The 20,233-nt window shown below is 34.4% G+C and overlaps 1 protein-coding gene across 6 annotated transcripts in view; it reads right to left on the bottom strand.

The window, feature by feature from the left end:
- LOC113108296 (histone deacetylase 4-like) overlaps positions 1-20,233 on the bottom strand; it is a 201,100-nt gene that overhangs the window by 62,970 nt on the left and 117,897 nt on the right. For 3 of the 6 annotated variants that reach the window (XM_026271245.1, XM_026271248.1, XM_026271249.1), the window contains 5 exons: positions 18,863-19,013; positions 16,693-16,813; positions 14,400-14,518; positions 1,516-1,644; positions 1,241-1,377 (listed from right to left, as the gene is read on the bottom strand). In XM_026271245.1, the coding sequence (XP_026127030.1) occupies positions 1,241-1,377; positions 1,516-1,644; positions 14,400-14,518; positions 16,693-16,813; positions 18,863-19,013 (657 nt within the window). The remainder of the gene's footprint in view (positions 1-1,240; positions 1,378-1,515; positions 1,645-14,399; positions 14,519-16,692; positions 16,814-18,862; positions 19,014-20,233) is intronic. The other 3 variants (XM_026271246.1, XM_026271250.1, XM_026271247.1) reach the window with 3 other exon arrangements.

The following is a 20,233-nucleotide window of genomic DNA, read 5'->3' as shown; positions in this document are numbered from 1 at the left end:
AAGACGAAGCATTCAGAGATTTAGAGGTCCATTTAAGAAAGCACCAATAAGCTTCGAGAGCGACGTCATGTGCTGCAGTGATTTTATCATGCTTAAAAGGTTTTCTTAGGCACAGTGAAGCAAAGAGCCCAATTAAAACCATTAAAACATGCTTTTATTAAATCACGGCAAAAGTTATATTACTGAAGAAGGATGTTTAATACATTTTTTTTTAATGGTTAACAAGTCAAAATGTTACTTTTATATGGACTAATGCAATATTGTAATGCATTACTTTTAAAAGTACCTTTCCTCAACACTGTTTGTATGTAATAGTTTTATTATAATTCATTATATATATTATTATTATTTGTGAATAAATATTAAACATGATGCACTATGTTAAAATACAGAAATAATAAATACATACATATATTTAGACAAATATTAAAATAAAAACAATTAATGTATTATAACATTTTAATTAAATATAGGCATATTGCACATTATGTTATAATTTGACATCACGTAAGGATGATTTTGCATTCCTTATCATTTAGAAAGATCTCAGTTCATGCCCCAAATTCAAAACAAGTTCCAGATAAAAAGAAAAAGACTATTTTACTATTAAAGCTGCAGTAGGGAACTTTTGATGCTCTAGCGGTTAATAAACAGAACTGCTTGCGTCTTGCGGAAGAACATCGTAGCCGGAACTACTTCTCTCTGTTTATGTCTATGAAGAATCACAAAGGTACTGGGTTACTCCGACGCTGTACCCCCGAAGCAATCTAAAATAGTCTGAATATAAACACTTATTATAGGTGCACCCTAGTGATTCAGGACAAGCTAAAAACACGGTTTGGAAAATGGATTCATGGTGTACTCGCTTATTATATACATTTTTCTACATTTTGAACACAAATAAAGTTACGGACTGCAGCTCTGATTGGTTGATTTCTTACCGGGAGCGGTCCGTAACTGCAAATGGCAATAGGACCACTGGGAGGAGCCAGAGGAGCTTGATTTTTTTCACAGATTATCTGTCTCATATTCTACTGTCAGGACATAATGACAGGTTTAATAAATATGTAAAAAATATTTTTTTACAAAAGTTCCCTACAGCACCTTTAATCAAAACTGAACATTTGATTTACTGGATCATCCAAAATCAGGCATGACCACATAAAACATACTCATTGTCATTTGAGAATAATGATAAATAGCAGAGATGTCAAAACTGATCTTAAGCAGCCGTGCTCACAGATTGATACGCAGTGCGCTGTACCTCCACTGGACTGCAGGAGATTGCTCCAGCGATGCCGTTCTCATTGGTGATGTTGTTTGAACTGTTGTTGGGTGAACTCGGACCAGAACCAGGAGCACTGCTGCATGCTGACTCTGAGAGAAAATGGACTCGATTAGTTTGGTGTCAGTCAAGAATCAACGGATGTTGGAGTCATGGCCTAGCAGTGCATGCAGGAGATTCTGCCATTTTTTTTACTTTCACTATGAATAAAATGTGAACAATCCTCTCACCTGCCATGTCCAGAGAGCGCTTCTTTGCCGTGGTGATCTGCCCATCCTTCCTCCGGAGCAGTGGGCTACTCCTGCGCTCCGTAACTTTCTGCTTTAGCCTGGATCGCAGCTTCAGGTTGGGCTCAGATGCTGATGAGAGATGGAACAGAAAATATAGTTAATATTTAACACCGTTTTCTAATAACAGGATGTGTGTAGGATAGAGGGTATGTGACATTAAAACCAAATGGACCACATTCACACTTAGGCTTTGCTCCAAAACCACCTGGCTGTCTACCTCCTATTTGGCCGGCTGCCTTTTAAGACAGCATCCTAAATAGAGTATAACTTTATACACACTGAACATAGACAGGAACCATGTGTGTCATGAAATTAGTGAGCTAATAAGCATAAAAAATATGGCACATAAAAAAAATTTAAATACTAGGTAAAATAATAAAAGCTTATTTAAAAAAGAAAAAAAAAAAAAAAAAAAAAAAAAAATATATATATATATATATATATATATATATATATATATATATATATATATATATATATATATATATATATATATATATAATATTTTATATTTTTTTTAAATAAAATATATATTTTAATATATTTCTTTATTTTATTCTATATTTATTATATTTATTTTCTTTATATAATATTTATTTCTTAATTATTTTTATGTATTTATTTGTATTTGTACTTTTATATATTTATATATATATATATATATATATATATATATATTATATATATATATATATCACTTTGGAATGTGTTATGAATTATATTTAACTTAAAAAATAAATAATAATACATAATTACAAATACAAAAACACAGAAAACAAATATACACAATTAAGTACCAAAATAAATATCCAAAGAAATATATATATATATATATATATATATATATATATATATATATATATATATATATATATATATATATATATATATATATATATATATATATATATATATATATATCATATATATATATATCACTTTGGAATGTGTTATGAATTATATTTAACTTAAAAAAAATAAATAATAATACATAATTACAAATACAAAAACACAGAAAACAAATATACACAATTAAGTACCAAAATAAATATCCAAAGAAATGTATATAAAAGTACAAATACAAATAAATACATAAAAATAATTAAGAAATAAATATTATATAAAGAAAATAAATATAATAAATATAGAATAAAATAAAGAAATATATTAAAATATATATTTTATTAAAAAAAAAAGAGGAAGAAAGGATATCTGGTCTGATATGATTTTTGACTGATTCAGCAGTTAAATAACCAAGAGGTTTGACACTAGCTTGGCGTCCCATGCAGCTGATTATAAAAGAGGCTAGTTCAAGTCACTCATTGTGCTTGTGAATCCAGATTCCAAACCAGCATCTGAAAAGCTTCCAGCTTGGCATGGCAACTTACCCAAAAGTTTAATCAAGTCCATCTAAGTGTAAAAACTGCAAATGAATACCCTCGGTGGAGAGTGCAAACACAAGCTCTTGGAGTGTGACGTAGCGTGTCAGAACAGGCCTGCCACTGAGGCGGCACACAGGCCTGGCCTGCAATTACAAAAAGCACAAGTTCACCGTGAGGGTCACGCCTGTTTGAAGCTGTCATCCAGGCACGAACGTTTCGCCCATTAGCCACTGCTGACATTTTCACCTGCTCGCATACTCCAACAAAGGCTTCTCAATCCCTCTTTTGCCCCAATTGTGCTCTACCATTTAATCCCTGCCTCGTTTGTGACCCCGTGTCAAAATGTGCACGGCCCAGTGAGAAGTGCATGCAAAGTTCATCAGAAGCAATGCAGGCCTGGCCACTGTAAGTGCACTTAATAGTCATTTACACTGGAACCTCATGCACCTTTTGCCATCTGCAGACATAAACATGAATGAACTTGTCAAAGTGCTCAAATCATACAAACAGTGTTGAGGGACACGTTTCCTCTCCCAATCATGCGTATATCTTTTAAGAAACATTAAAACAATTTAGTATATGGTTTAAAAAAAAGTTATTTAGTTAACCTATTTTTTTTCATTTTTTAAGCATAAACCATATTTTTGTTGTCGCTGTTGTTAGTAAAGATTCATGCTTGAAACAGGAGAGAGCAAAAAAAAACGGGATACAAAATTGTAAACTAAGTTTATTAATAAAATAGTCAAAATAAATTATAGTAAGATTGTATGTTAGCAGTAGATTCAGCAAGAGGGCATATAATATTGAATATTAAAATATTTAAAAAATTAAAAGTATACTTGCACCTTAGTGTGTGTCTGTGTGTACACACACCCACACCTATATACATTTCTTTTTTTCAGGAATTTTTTTTTTTTTTTTTTTGATGATTAGTTAGTTCAAATTTCAAATTTAATAATTACTAGTTACATAATAATTAGTAGTCAATGAGTGTAAATAATTATATAAACTAAATCAATTACTGTCAGTACATTAACATTATCAACATTCAATTCCATACAAAATAATAATAATACGTCTGAAACAAATTGATCATGTTTTAAAAAAAAACTGACTAAGGTTTATCATTGATTAATACATTTTTTTGTAGTATGAGATACTGCTTTGAAGTTAATTGTGGACAAGGGCAATGTTTCTGAAACAACTGAATATATGCTAAATTAAAAGATCAAACATCTGCATTGCATCAGAGCACAGAAATAAACATCAGACTGAATAATCACATTGCAACAATAAAGTATTGTGGGAAAACATAATTTATTACCTCCTATGGTTTCTAATGAGTCATAACACATTGAAATGGATGAGTTCAAATGAATGTTCAAAGTAAAAACCTGCACCACTGGCTCAAATAATTTCTGTAGATGTTGAGGAAACATTGATTCCATCACTTCTCATCTCAAGAGCACTCTATTCTGAAAAGCCAATCTTGTGGTTATACTTCTACAACTAGATAGATATGAGGATGACACTTCTTGTAAGTGGTAGGAACATTCCCAGACATCTATGTTAAAGAAAGCTGGGCATGCAGCCATTAATGCTTACATTAGAAAGGCCAGAGGAACACGGAACGGTAATAACAGGAGTAAATTCATCAGCGCATTCGTCCATCTTACGCCATCTGCCATATAATAAAAAGTAGAAACAACTTTTACGATTACAAAACTTGAGCATCACCACAAAGCACAAACAGTAACGTATTAAAATTTCTTTCTTTTTTTACTGTACAAAAGCAATAAAAATACCATAATATGTTCACAGAGATTTAGAAAACACGCCAAGTCCACATACTTGGTTCTCTGAAAAAACCATATATTCTACTTTGAAATGTGAGTTCCATGTCGGAATGTCTGTTTTTGTTTTGGTCTGCGTGATTCTGCAAACTGCCAAATTAGCAAATAGGATTTCAACACTCTGGGTTGCCAGTTGGTGGAAAACACAGCGTATCGCCATGGAAGCCAGTAAACAAACTGGGCAAGAAATCACAGATCCTATCCGACCTAAAAATCCTCAGCATCCATCTAAACAGCTTTGTGACCAGAGCAACTGAAATGCAAATAAAACTATTTTGGATATAGACTGCAATACCCAATCCAACCACTAGCGGTTAATATTAGATACTGCACCTATAAAATTATATTTAAAATCCAACAGCTCTCAAGCTATACAACCTCTGGTCTGACCACTTGATTGATTTGAATAGTTTTATCATGAAATATAGGCCATAGTCTGCAGCTGTAAAGGAAATGGATGAGCACTCTCGCTGGCAGGACTCAAGGCCCTTGACTCTCACCCACCTCTTGTAAAAACTGTTGAGACGGCAGAAGTGTGCGAGTGTGTTCGGGCCAGCACTGTTCCAGAACTCTCTGACACGTCCGCTGCAGTGGCCCATGATATTTGCTGATGTTACACACTCACACACGTCTGCTCCAATCTCAACTCCTGAAGGGTGACGGTGACCCTACTGACAAGGCAGGACAGGTTAAAAACTATTTTCAACAAGTGAAAGTCCACAATGTGGATAAATGAAGTCATATTTATTTATTTACAGTAGCTCTTCATAGAAGGAGTCTCAAAGCAGCTTCAAAGTAATAAGAAAATAACGATAGTATTTAATATTGTCATTATTCAACTTTAGTAAGCTTAAGTATAGTTTCAGTGTAGTTCAGAAAAGCACAATGGATGCACAGATATTAAAATCTATAAGCCAATATTTCTTTAAATTTTTTTAATGGCCGATAACCAATAAAGTATATTACAATTGTAGATTTGTTCAATTAATAGTCAATCAATGATTATACCAGGGGCGTCGCTAGGCCCTTTTTAGGGGGGCTTCAGCCCCCCTAAACTTATGCCCAGCCCCCCTAAAAATTATTTGATTAATTAATTAGTGATCGCTTCAGTCCCCTTTAAAAACTCATTTGAGACGGTGGCAAGCTGCATCAAGTTCCGGCTCCTCCCCTTATCTGAGTCTGCATGGATTCAGCGCGTTTTTCAATCCACAGGGGCGCCGAGCAGAGCGAACATCAGAGAGTACAAGGTGTGTGTGTGTGTGTGTGTGTGTGTGTGTGTGTGTGTGTGTGTGTGTGTGCGTGCGTGCGTGTGGTGTGTGTGTTCTCGCATCCAATACCAGTACGTCTTCGCTGCGTTCACTTTCAGCCTTTATCACAGTGTGACAGATGTTTTTTCTTCCAACAAAAATGAAGCGATTAACACCCATGAAAACATACTTTAGAAAACGATCATGATTTATTTTAATTTACTTTTTGAAATTGAAAACATATTATTGTGTATTTCGGCATTACATTATGCAGCCATGCAAAATAAATGATTAACGACACACATCATTGTCTGAAAGTACTAATGGCACAGAGAGAGAAACATCATGTGGAGTTATTTTGTTTTCTATTATTAAACATAATTTTGTATTAAGTAATAACTAATCATTAGTGTATCATGATATTAGAGTAAGAGTAAAGGGATCTGTGATTATTATTATTATTTTTTAAGTAATTGATTTATAGAAGTGGCAAATTGATAATGATGTTATTTTTAATAAATATAAATAAATATAGAACAGATTAAACATATTGCCAATAGACAATTACATTAAAGGGACAATAAGTAACTTTTTAGGTATTTTATTATCTAAAATCAATATTTTTTTTCATAAATATGCCCTCAATGGTGTACAAATACCTATGCCAATGTTTAAACTAATCCTTGTAAATGAAGAATTTATTATCTTTATATACATGGGACGGGTAGGTCGACGGAGGCTTCCATGTAGTTCCGCCATCTTGCAAAACTATAATAGCAGAGAGGGACAAAAAGTACTAAGCCAACGCGTTTCCACAACGCGTTTTCGGTCAGAGCCAGAAACGCAGGTGCAGAGCAGTGAGAGGTGCTTGAAACTGCACCGGCAAGTTTAAAAGTCTGGATTGCATTCTTATTATGGACCATACATATGCCGCGCCACAGGAGAAGAAAACATCGTCGCCAAAACAGTCAAAAATAGAACGTAAAAGGAAACGTGACCGTAGATTACAGAAAACAAGAGTTAATGTCGGGGAAGCTTTTTCTAGGTGGAAAGAGCTAATGCTGGATAAAGATTTCAAAAGAGACGCTGAAGTGGCCAGTTTTCTTCTCGACAGGTAAGTCAGTGTAACAATCTATATTATAATATTTTTTTTATATCTAACAATGCACATAATTCAGAAAATATAACGAAAAAAGAAGACATAACTACTAATTACAATATTTCATGTTTTCCACAGTCAGTAATTCATACTGTAACATTCATTTGTTAGTTGTCATGTTGCAGTTTGTTTGAAATAACACACCTGTTCACCTGAAGGAAAACTCGACGAAGTGCTATTAGAAGACATCCTGTCAAAGCTTTTTGGTACATATCGCCTACCGTAGATGCAACGCGCATTTGAAAAAGCGAGGCGCTGGAGAGCGAACTTAGTTTGAATGCAAAATACAATTTCACCACTAGATGGGAGTAATTCCTACTCACTGTCCCTTTAATACTTGTTTTGTCTATATTCTTAATGAATATTAGCTGGTTAGTTAAATGATTTGAAATGAAATAAATGTTCAGGGGCTGACTTGATGTATAACCAACCGTATTGTTGATTATAAAGGCTAAAAAGCTAAAAATTTATAATAATAATAATAATAATAAAAATAAAATATAATAATTTATATTTCATTGTAGATGGATATACAACATTTTTTTTGTCGTGCGGGAGTAGGTCTGCAAATGAGCAACAGTCAGGTGAGAATAGAACAGACAGCCTCACACACACAATACCACTGTGTTCCCAAGATTCATTGCAGTCATTGAACCCTTATGTTGTTTTAATTTTCTGCCAATTTCCACGTACATTTCATAAGAAAAAGCAGTGGTATCATCAAAGGATAAACATGAATGTCCTAATACTGAATCAGGAAGTCTTTATTGTAAAAAAAATAAAAAAAAATAAAAAAATCTACATTCCCAATTCAAAATTTTCCAGTGACTGGTCACATGTAAAAAACTGTATTAGTTTTTTTTTTACAGTGTTATATATGGCTCAGTCAGTACTCCTACTCCCATATATGAAATACAGGGAATACAATGGAATAGTGGATTGCAATAAGGTTAGTAGTATACAACCCTACCCTAATAGTAAAATAATATTTTTTAATCATACCCTTATTGGGGGCTGAGCCCCCCTAAAATCAAAATCTTAGAATCGCCCCTGGATTATACGGAGCAACATGACAATGGATATTCGCTTTGAGATTTTTAGATTCCATAAAAAAAAATAAAAAAAAAGTTTTTTTACAAAGTGAAAGATCGCCATCAAAGTTTTAGCTTGAGTTTAACCATAATGCAGAAAAGCACTAAGGATGCAAAGCTATTAAAATCAATAAGTCAATATTTCTTTTCATTTTATGGATGATATAAAAATTTTGTCCGACTAATAAAAAAAAAATAAAGCCTAAAATAATGGTTTGAAATGCAGATATTTGAAAACAATATTTCTTTTACATTATTCAACAATTCGTCTCCTGTGTCACATCACCGTAGCACCATTTTAGAGCACATCCACTGAACGCAAAATACGTACGCTATTCTGTGTCAGCCGTGACACAAGTATACGTTTTCTACACGTATTTACGCTTTGATTTGAAGGAAAACAGTGCATCATTGTGGCGCGGCTGACACAGAAGAGCGTAAGCTGCCTGCGTTCAGCTCTTACTCTAAAAAATGGCTTTTGCTATTTTGCAAGTTGTCTGAGCATTACAGCCAAACTAATGTCCCTATTATAAAGACAAAGCCTTTCAAGGTAACAACAACAAAAAAAAGAGGCAGATATTTAGATCAAAAAGTAAAATAAATTCTTATTTTCTTATTTCTTTCTTTTTTTTTTAGAACAAAGATAAATGAATGACAAAGATACACATTACAACTACACATAATATACAAATAAGTAAACAGTGAGCGATTTTTCTCTTTGTGTTATGTTGTTTTATTAATGTTAAAGGAATAGTTCACCCAAAAATTTCAATTCGGTCAGCTGTCTATCAATTCTGTCATATTGTTTTATTTTTTTATACCACCATTTACTCACTCAAAAGTGGGTTTTAAACCTGAATTGAATTGAAGTTTCTTTCTTCTTGTGAACATAAATGCTGTTTTGAGGAACATGGAAAACCAAACAGTTGCTGGTCCACAGTGACCTCCAGAGTATTTGTTGCTTTTATTTGCAACTGTTCGGTTACCCACATTCTTCAAAATATCTTCTTTTGTGTTCAGCACAAGAAAGAAATTAATACAGGTTAGGGACAACGTGAAAGTAAATAAATAATGACAGAAATGAAATTTTAGGGTGTTCTATTCCTTGACAGTAATGACAGTACCCTGCGTGTTTAATAGACCTACTGCAAAACTGCTCCAGTTGCCCTGTGTATCATCAGCCTAACTTGTTTCAAAAGCCCTAAAAACGTACTGAACATACTGTAAACAAACAGACAACTGTTTGCATTTGCATACACGTCTGTCAGCTTTTGGTTACCAAACCTGCTCCGTCCTGTGCACTCTTCTGTCCTTTACAGCCTGCATCCCAGCTCTTATTAGCAGGCATTAGCTCACAAATTGCAACCTCCAGGCTGATTAATGTAATTGTGTTTAAAGCTCAAGCTCAATTCCTTCCAGATTTCTCTATCCTCGGCTTTCTAATCCTGTAAACTACCCAGCGAAAATTGATGTGTCAACATGAATGTGAAGAGCACTTCGATGTAACCTGGAGGCGATTCATATGGTGTACAAATGAGAAGAGCAACGGCAATGCTTTGTGCGACGTCTCAAACTCATTTTCTGTAAAAGTGTCCTATTTCTGATCAAATGAGGGCCAATGTGTTTCAAGTGAAGCATAACAGACAGTCATTTACTCAGTGCTCCAAGGCTGTCAACAGCGACTAATTATTTGCGAGGAATTCTGAGCCAGATTTTCTAAGAAAAAACACTTGTGCATGACTTGTGAAAGAATGAGTCACCGAAAAAGAGTCAGGGTTGCTACAAGCCCGCTCTGCGCAAAATGTCAGCTCTGTGACCTTCCCGCCTGCTCAAACACGTTCAGAAGAGCACAGCCTCGCAGCACTGCAGGAGAAACGCATGAATGAAACAAAAGAGCTCTCGCTGAGTCACATACTTACAGCATACATTCACACTTACTGCAGAAAGGAAGCTGGAGGATATTACCCGTAAAAGAAGCATGCTCCAGGACTGCAATACTTATTCGAAAAAGTATATAATTATGCTACATTATGATAGTTTTCCACTACTTTTTCTGTCTTTTTTTTCACATATGAAAATCACAAGAAATGGAAAGCATCACAAATCGGAATGGTACATTTTTTTATTCTCTTGCAAAATCAACAGAAATTTGCATCATGAAACTTCATAAAAATCATTAGATTAGATACCGAATTTAATAAATAATAATAATTTCATTTTATGCATAGAAATATATTTCAGAGATACTACTACATGTTTATGGCAAAGGTATGCAAAGTGTTATTTTTGTCTGCTACATACCAAAAAAAATTGGAAAGTAATGCACATTGAAACAAGTATGTAAATTTGGCAACATGTTTTTTTATGCATTACATAAAATAAAAAAAATATATACATATGTTACTTGTGTGTACCTTAATGAGCAGTGCCAATATTGTGTCAAATAAATTTTTTGTGAAGACTGATCATGAAGAACAAAAATTTGATTACATAAAAAAGATTCTCTGAAAAGTCTGATTACATAACATTACATATTTAAAAAACGTAACGGTGTATATTACAATATTACATTTCAATGAATTGCTGTGTAAAAAAAAATATGATTATCTGTTAAAATCTGTTCGTACAAAATGTAATTTAACAAAGTTACTGATATTGCATCAATCTAATGAGTAACGTAATGTTTCATGAAAAAAAATAATAATCAGACTACGTGAAAAATCTGATTTCATAATACATTTTTTATTAGAAAGAGTACTAGATATTGGTAATTTAATGAGTGACATCACTTTGTTCATGAAATCACTTGTTGCATAAAAATCTGATTATGTAAAAAATCGGATAACTTACAGTATCTGATGCTAAATTTGATATTTGAAGGGGAAAAAATGATTATGCAACATGCAGCGCTTATTTGAACAAAATAACTACACTTGTCAAACGTCACTTAACTCGTTGAGAACAGCAAATTCGATAATGAAACTTGTAACACATAATGTCCCAAAACACTGCTCACCACTATCAGAAAACCATGACAAAACCCCAGAAGAGCAAGCGTCTGTGCAGCATTCACTGGACACTGGACATCTAGCAGACTTCACTGTCCTAAAACAACATCACACTTCCCGCAGCTGCCAACGGCCAAGGTTCCAGATGTCCGGCGGTTAGGGGAGACGTGTGAAAACAGACTCGGGCCTGTCCTGAGAGGGAAAGCGAGCGGCAAACAGTTCTGGTTAAGACCGGGCCACCCTCCTTCTCCATAACCCCCCTGCAGGAATGCACTCTGCCAGCCAGAGCAAACTGAGGTTTATCTACAGCGGGACGACTGGAATCGACTTGCAAACGAGCCCCACCGCAAACTCAATCATCAGAACTAAACAAAGAACATTTCACAGCTTGAAGTTCAGACCATCGGATCCTCTTTCCCGGAGCACCACCGCCTGTATGCTCCTGCTGCTTTCCCAGGTTAACAGCTCACATGGGAAATATAACCGTGAAAGGACGTCAAAGAGGTTGTGCCACTCATGGATAATGAAAACAATGAACTGTGGGAACACAGATCACATCAAACCAAACCGTGGATTGCAACAGCACAATCAGGGTCCAATATTAACACCCGCCAAGCGCCAAATGTGAGCAGATGACGACATCTAACTTGTCAACAGCACATTTATAGGTAAGATCATAAGAATCTCAGATTATGTGCAAGTAACATGCAAAAAAATTCTGCAGATGAAATAAAAGTAAATTGAAAATCAATTAAAATCAAACACAAAAACAATCTATTAAAGAAAAATGAACAACTGTTAATTGTTGAAAAGTTTCTGTAGGCTGTATGAAGTCATTTTTTTAACTGAACCCCATGTGGCAACACATATGGTGGAATATTCTTTCGCATTAAGATGAAATTAAAACTGTGGAACAAAATAATTTGTTTCTTTTGACAGGTGCAGTTGAAAAGCACAGTGACTCATGTCGTTTGGCACAAATATGCAAGAAAAAAATAATTATGAAATAACCAATTTAATTAAATAAACTAAAGTGTCTCTTTCTTACAGGGAAAGATACAATTAAATAAAATAATATAACAACTAAACAACCTGTTTCTTATAGGGATAAACTAGAAAAAAACACTAAAATAATATATAATATAAAGAAGAATATATTAAAAGCGAACCTGTCACTGAAACTGTAAATAAAATAAAAAATAAAAATAAAAAATAAAAAAATGCCTTTATGGAAACTGATATCCTTTAAATTTTCTCAGATTATATACAATTTGTCAGGTGCAGCAAAACATTCATTTTGGACTCAATCATCCTCATGGAGACCTAGAGGTCATAAAGGTTGCTGTACAGTAGGACCCTTTGATTTAGGTAGCAGGAGCTGCAGTTACGACTGTAGTGCACTCCGCAGCACCTCCCCCTCCTGTCTCCCTGGCCTGCACTGTAATTACGCAGGTCTCACCGGGGATCTGTGTGTGCTAAAGGCCCAGGGCAGGTTGTACTGCGGGTCCCTGACAGGCCCATTTCCAGGGTGATTAATGAGCACAGAGGCCTTACTCTACCTAAACCAGCCCAAAGTGAGTCTGCATAGGAATTGCCCTTGAGTGCTCTCCTGCAGCGGGGCGGGGGGACTTCTTTAACACACACTGCCTGCATGAAGCCCGATAGTGAAGACAGTGATGCTGAAGCAGGAGACCACAGACACTGGAGCTCTTCTTAACACACAGCAGATGTCAAGAGAGAATGTCTTTACCTAAACGTCCTAGAACCTCATGGATGTTCACGTTTCTCCTCAAAAGCAGAAAACTTTCCAGAACGTTTCGAGAGAGAGAGAGAGAGAGAGAGAGAGAGAGAGAGAGAGAGAAACCAATAGGAATCTCTAATGCCATCAATCTAAGCAATGTAACCTGGACCTTAGATGCATCTAAAAAAACAACAACAACTTGTTCTAGTCATGCTTTACAAAAAAAAAAAAAAACCTTATTTATTAATTTCTTTCCATAATGATTCGGTATATTGCCCTTCTGAATTGTAATGGAACATGAAAAAACTTTATATTTCTAATAATAAAATAAAAAATAAATAATACATTTGTAAGTTTTAATGCTATAAAGTAATGTATTTGAGTTATTGGAAAAAAATAGTTTATGTATATATATTCTCTTTATGTATATACTGTATTCTGTATATACAGTATGAATGGGAAGTGTGTCCAGATTTTTGACTGGTACTGTACTATGATATACACAAAGAATATCGGCCGATACATGGATGAAGGACTTTTTTTACCCTCTAATATCGGTATCGCCCCCCCAAAAAAACAAATTTAAGCATTAATAAGCATTTTAATTTAATGGTCATGAAAATTAAATGTTGGAGTAAACTGTCATAACTATTACTAGCAAAATAAATTGTCCTAAAATACGTTTAATTAACTTAGTTTTAAATATTTAAATTATGAAATGTTTTAATAAATTTGTATTTATTAATATTATTATTTTGTTAATTTATTAATTATTATTTTTTAAATATTTTTTACTCATTATTATTTACTTAATATTCCTTTGAATTTGGGGATATATTTATGTTAATTTATTACTAAAAAATTAAACAATAATTTATAAAATAATAACAATTAATAAAATGACAAAAACTCATAGCAAAATGACCAAAAATTTAATTAAAATAAATGCTAAAAATTTAAAAATAAAAGCGAATTCATAAAAAAAAACTAAATAAAATTATAATTGTACACGGATAATACTAAAATAACACTGTTAAGAACATCTTTGATTATATAATTTTTTTGCCACATTAATTTTAAGCCATTCAAACACAGCTCCACATTTTGTAGCCGATGAACTTCACAATCTTTTACAGATGTGTGTGAGTGTGAGAAAACCGCTTCTGCATCCACAGAAGGAAAAAGTGGTTTCCACGAGCGTCAATGGAAGCAAAGGTCACAGAGTTTGTTCAACATTTTTTGGAACCAGTTTCGGAGTAAGTAAACCTGAACTGGTGTAAGCAACCCTAGTAAAATTGAAAAGACTGGGCAAGATGCATTGAGAAAAAGGGGCTTAGCTTTACCGGTCTTGCGGAGCGGGAAGTCATCTTTGGGGTCGTACATTCCCAGCACCGGGTGGTTGTAAGTGGAAATCCCTGTCTGAGGTGGTGAGCTCTGGTCCAGGGAGCTGTGCTGGGTTTTCCTGTGGAACAAATCACAAACACACACTCAGGTACTCAAATATGTGCATTTCTAGACATTTCCACACACAGCTGCTCACCATTCCCAGCAGCGGGATGCTTTTTGCCAACTAATGGGAATGCAAACTCAGATCACCCATAATGCCTCAGTGTGGTCTAAGTGGGGGGGAGGGGGTATCATTCTGTTTACAAATAAACACGCTTGAGCCATCAAAGCTCTGCAAAAATAAAGGATTTGCTCCTTCTAAACAGGAAAGACAACTGCAGCGGGGCATCTGAGGTCAGCTGGCTTCCAACAAGAGTGACAAGTCAAGTTTCTACATTGTTACAAAACAAAAGTGTATTTTTTTAAAAATGGAATTTAAATTAATTCAAGATATAAAGAACTCAAAAAATATAAAATTCAAAAGCTAACCTAGAGAAAGATAAATAAATGAAGTACATAAATAATTAAATAAAATTATTTTAAGACACTACTTGATTATCAGAAACGTTGGTAGTTGCAGCTCTAAATAAAGCCATTAATTTTACATATGTAATAAGAATATGAATATATATTATAATTAGATTTAATTTAAAGAACTATTTAACAAATACATTCGACAAATAAATATAATATTAAGTAAACAAGTCAATTAAGTAAATAAATAAACATATATATATATATATATATATATATATATATATATATATATATATACATATATATACACACACACACACACACACACACACACACTAAATAGCATGCATTATTTAATAAACCAAAATAATTCCAAATTCAATAAATAATAATAACTTCATTTTATGCATACAAATATATATCAGAGATACTACTACTGTTACTGATGATTTTATTGTATTTTAGATCAAATAAATTCAACCTTGGTGAGCATTAAATAATAAAAAAAATGTATTGGCCCTAAACTTTTGAATAGTAGTTTATGTACATAGATATGTAAATGCAAAGCCTGGAACATTTCTCTCAAAAGGCCTCACAGATGAGGAGTGTGAGTTTTTCACACAAACACACCCCTATTCACATCCACACCCTTACAAACTGACACACTGACACACGCCTCCTCTTCACCGCTATCTTTCACACATGACAAGCTCCCCAATCAAAACTTGCACAAATATTTCTAGAACCCAGAGGTGACAGCTAGCTACATCTTTTGTGTGGTGAAGGGAGAAACAAAACTGTCAGTCAAAGTAGAAACTTACATAACATGGTTTTCCTTCGGCTAACAGCTGCAAGCGAACAGCTATACTACACTCTGACGCTTGGCATACGTTGTGTGTAGCATGTCGATCTTTAGCTTTGTTTTGATCTGCTTTTAAGATCTTTGTGACGTCTTAGGTAATCTGATCACAGCACTAAATACAGGTGTAAACAGGTCCAAACCACTTCAGTATTCGATCACTCAAACCACATTCAGAGCTGGTGCAAACACTTGTGACGACACTACATTCATAGTGAATGTGTCCTGATGCATCTCAGATAGAAGTGAACAACAACTACTAACTTGCCAATCAATCACTGTGCTCATCTCTCGGAGAATGAATACAATGAAACAAAATTAAAGCTCACCAAGATGAATAAATAAATGAATAATTAGATTTTTTTTTTTTGTTAAGAGGTGCAGCTGACAAATAAACAAAAACAAATTTAAAACAAAGAAATAGCTAATTATTGTTTCCTACATGGGGGGGGAAATCTGATTTTTTTTTTTTTTTTTTTTTTTTTCATAAGTGACCTGCACTGTTTGTCACAAATATGCAAAAAAAAAAAAAAAAAAAGCAAATTAATTTCTAACAGGAAAAATGAAAATTTATAAAATAAAACAAATCAAAATAAAACACAATAAAATTCCAGTTGGCTTTTTATAAATTGGATATGTTTATTATGTTTATTAATGTTTATTATTAATACACTTGACTTGTGTGAACCGGTTTACTATTTATTTTATTTTTGTATTATATCGTGATATAATAATACACACACAAATATATCATATATTAATTTACTTCACAAACCAGAAAGCTGCATGTTAAGGTTAACTGTAAACTGCATGCAGTTTTGTCTCAAATGACTGCTTTGTCAAAAGCAGATGTAAACAGGACCTGTGAGATGCCCTTTCTGAAACATCTGCACCGATCAGGTTTTGATACTCACCCGTACCAGTAGCGTGGGTCGTTGGGCAGGCAGTGGTTGAGGCTCCTCTGGGCCAGCGCTTTCTTCTTGTTGAGGACGAACTCCTGCAACCTCATCTTCACCTCAGTGCTCGCCACAGCGCCTGTCGATCAGAGCCCACAGTTCAGGAAGATCACAAACAGCCGAGCAGCGGGACATTAATGGCATTTTCTCAGCCTCTAGCCGCGCCAACCACAAGATCTATCTAAAAGCCTCTGGAAGGGGTTTCATGCATTTGTGACAGTCAATTTCTTCGCCATTTCTAAACCCTGTAATTTGCAGTGCTGTAATTTCGTCTTCTAAATGCACTTAAAAAAAACTCTTAATAGTCTGAGACCGAGAAGATCGAACAGTGCCCAATTGATCACGACCACAAAGGCTGACACTTGTTTTCTGGTGTCGATAAACAGCTCTTCCACTGCAGGCCGACTCGGTTCAGATATCTCTTCACATCTGAGAGGAACAACCCTTTATCCGGTCTTAAATAGGGAGAGCAAACTCTCTATTCCAATTCCCATTGAGACCGCCACGGTTAAACAAAGAATTTTTTTTTCTCACTATTGTTCTGTCTCTCAAAGAAACACATCAGATGGATGAATTCTCACAGCTTTTCCTTCAATTAACACCTTTCCCATCGTCTGTAAACATGTCCCCAGAGGCCGTCGCTAGTGTACGCACACACCTGCGCCGCCAGACAACACGCGCTCCTCGCAGGCAACAGGTGACCGCCGTGTCAACCACAACAGTGATGGATAAAAATAGACCGGCTCTACTGTACTGCCAGGAGCATCTCAGATAAGGATACACTCTCTGAGAAAACCACTGGTAATGTTGCTCATGCCTGAAACACCAAATATTAAATTGTGTGCAACATACTTAATATATCTAATAAGATATCAGATCATTGATTTTGGCAAAAACTACCATAGACTTACCAAGCCACGCACACACTAGCTATGTTTCCCATTCACCTATTTTTATGCACATTTTGAGATATTGCATAATAAAATAAAATCACGTAAACCCCAAGATGCATTAAACGTGCATAAAAAAAAAAAAACATATGCAGAATGCAAAACTAATAGGAAAAAATGCATAAACGACAATGGAAACGCATTTACCAAACAAATTATATGATGTGCATCAGAAAAGTAATGTGACTTTGCGCGATAGGATGGCATAACCGGACTAACATTGCACAGCAAGATAATCTGACTGCATTTACTGCATCTATAAACTCTCGTCTAAGCACAACTTATTTATTACACATGTCTTGCTGCATAGGAACTTTTTTAGTGCTTTTTTCGCAAAAGATCTGTGCGATATTGCAATTTTGTAATAAATTCGCAACTTCGGCTGAAAACATGGCTACTGTTTCAAGAGTGAAAACTGCATATAAATATGGGAAAGAATGCCCTTAATTTGTTTGTTTGTTTGTTTATGTTTGGAAGGCTACTTCACAGAACCTGTTCTTGAAAGGGTTGCCATGTCCACTTATTATAAGCAATGCAAATTAAGCATAATTTTGCTACTTGTTTGAGCATAGATAATAAAGTGATCCAGTTTCTGGAGTTAATAGATTAGGTAGGTGCAGTAGCTTATTTTCAAGATAATGCACTTGGATTTAAGTTTATTATGGGCTTGTTCTTTGTTGTTTTTTTTTCTGAATTTATCAGGAGTCAATGCGGTTGTAGAATGCGGTTGTCACTCCTGTAAATTACTGAACGGTGTGTGTGTGTACAGAACAGGATTGAACACTGAAAGGCGAACTAACAACCAAATTTACATCCAATGTATATGTAGTCGTAGTGAAGATACAGAAACCAAATTTTACACTTATAATGTGTTTTGAATAAGCAAACACCCTTAAAATGTAGTTTTTTTTATTGAAAATTTTTAGAAGGAAAACAGGTGGTCAGAAGGGAGTAATGCAGGTCAGACTCAAACTTATATCATCTACACGAGTGGTGCGATATATCGTCTAAATTGGTCTGACAACATGGACATTTGACTACTTCAGGCAAGTTTTTAATTTTGGTTATGAAAAGCAATTATAATGCTGAGACAGACATCCAAGCCACGGTGCTGCTGATCAGCCTAATAAATCAAAGACCTTTATGTGTTTCAGTCAGGTAATTAGTTTTTCACTCACTCTCTTGGCCGCGTTCTTTGTTTTTGAGTAACTGGAGCTTCTGTTCCCGCTGCTGTTTCTCCAGCTCCTGTTCCTGACGATGGCGCTCCAACTTCCGCTGGTGTTCCAGGAGCTCCTGCTGATGTTTCAGGGCCAGGAGATCCTGCTGATGCTGAAGGGGAGGAAGAACAACACACACACATAAACATTATTCAAGTCAATACAGTGGACTTTTAAAAAACATGTTATTCTGTTCTTACTGTGTATGATTCTCTGGTGTATCTTATTTCAAATATATACAGTACAGACCAAAAGTTTGGACACACCTTCTCATTCAAAGAGTTTTCTTTATTTTCATGACTATGTAAATTGTAGAGTCACACTGAAGGCATCGAGGGCTATTTGAGCAAGAAGGAGAGTGATGGGGTGCTGCGCCAGATGATCTGGCCTCCACAGTCACCGGACCTGAACCCAATCCAGATGGTTTAGGGGTGAGCTGGACCGCAGACAGAAGGCAAAAGGGCCAACAAGTGCTAAGCATCTCTCGGGGAACTCCTTCAAGACTGTTGGAAGACCATTTCAGGTGACTACCTCTTGAAGCTCATCAAGAGAATGCCAAGAGTGTGCAAAGCAGTAATCAAAGCAAAAGAAGATCCTACAATATGACATATTTTCAGCTGTTTCACACTTTTTTGTTATGTATATAATTCCATATATAATTCCACATGTGTTAATTCATAGTTTTGATGCCTTCAGTGTGAATCTACAATTTTCATAGTCATGAAAATAAAGAAAACTCTTTAAATGAGAAGGTGTGTCCAAACTTTTGGTCTGTACTGTACATAAAACAAATAAAAACATGAAATAAATGAAAAATCAACAAAAACACTATTGTTCAAAAGTTTAGGGTCAGTAAGTCTTTTTAATTGAAAAGTAACTAACTTCCATTCAGCAAGGATGCATTAAATTTGCACTCAACAACGAAAAACTGTTTTTAACAATGATAATAATAATAGGCTAAATATTTCTTGAGCATTAAATCGGCATATTATGATGATTTCTGTAGGATCATGTGACACTGAAGACTGGAGGAATGATGCTGATAATTCTGGAATAAAGAGGAATAAATTACATTTAAAAATATATTACAATAAAACAAACAGCTATTTTTAATTGTAATAATATTTCAAAAATTACTGTTTTTACTGTATTTTTATCAGTTAATTAAAAGCCCTGGTGCTTTATTTTTTAATTGTATATTATTTTTATCTATTTAATTTTTTAATTTCTTTCTTTCTTTCATTTATATATATATATATATATATATATATATATATATATATATATATATATATATATATATATATATATATATATATATATATATATTAT

The sequence above is a fragment of the Carassius auratus genome, chromosome 9 (genome assembly GCF_003368295.1).
Source record: "Carassius auratus strain Wakin chromosome 9, ASM336829v1, whole genome shotgun sequence".
Classification (NCBI taxonomy): Eukaryota; Metazoa; Chordata; class Actinopteri; order Cypriniformes; family Cyprinidae; genus Carassius; species Carassius auratus.
The sequence above is the reverse complement of the archived record's forward strand: the minus strand, read 5'-3'. Positions and strand labels throughout refer to the sequence as shown.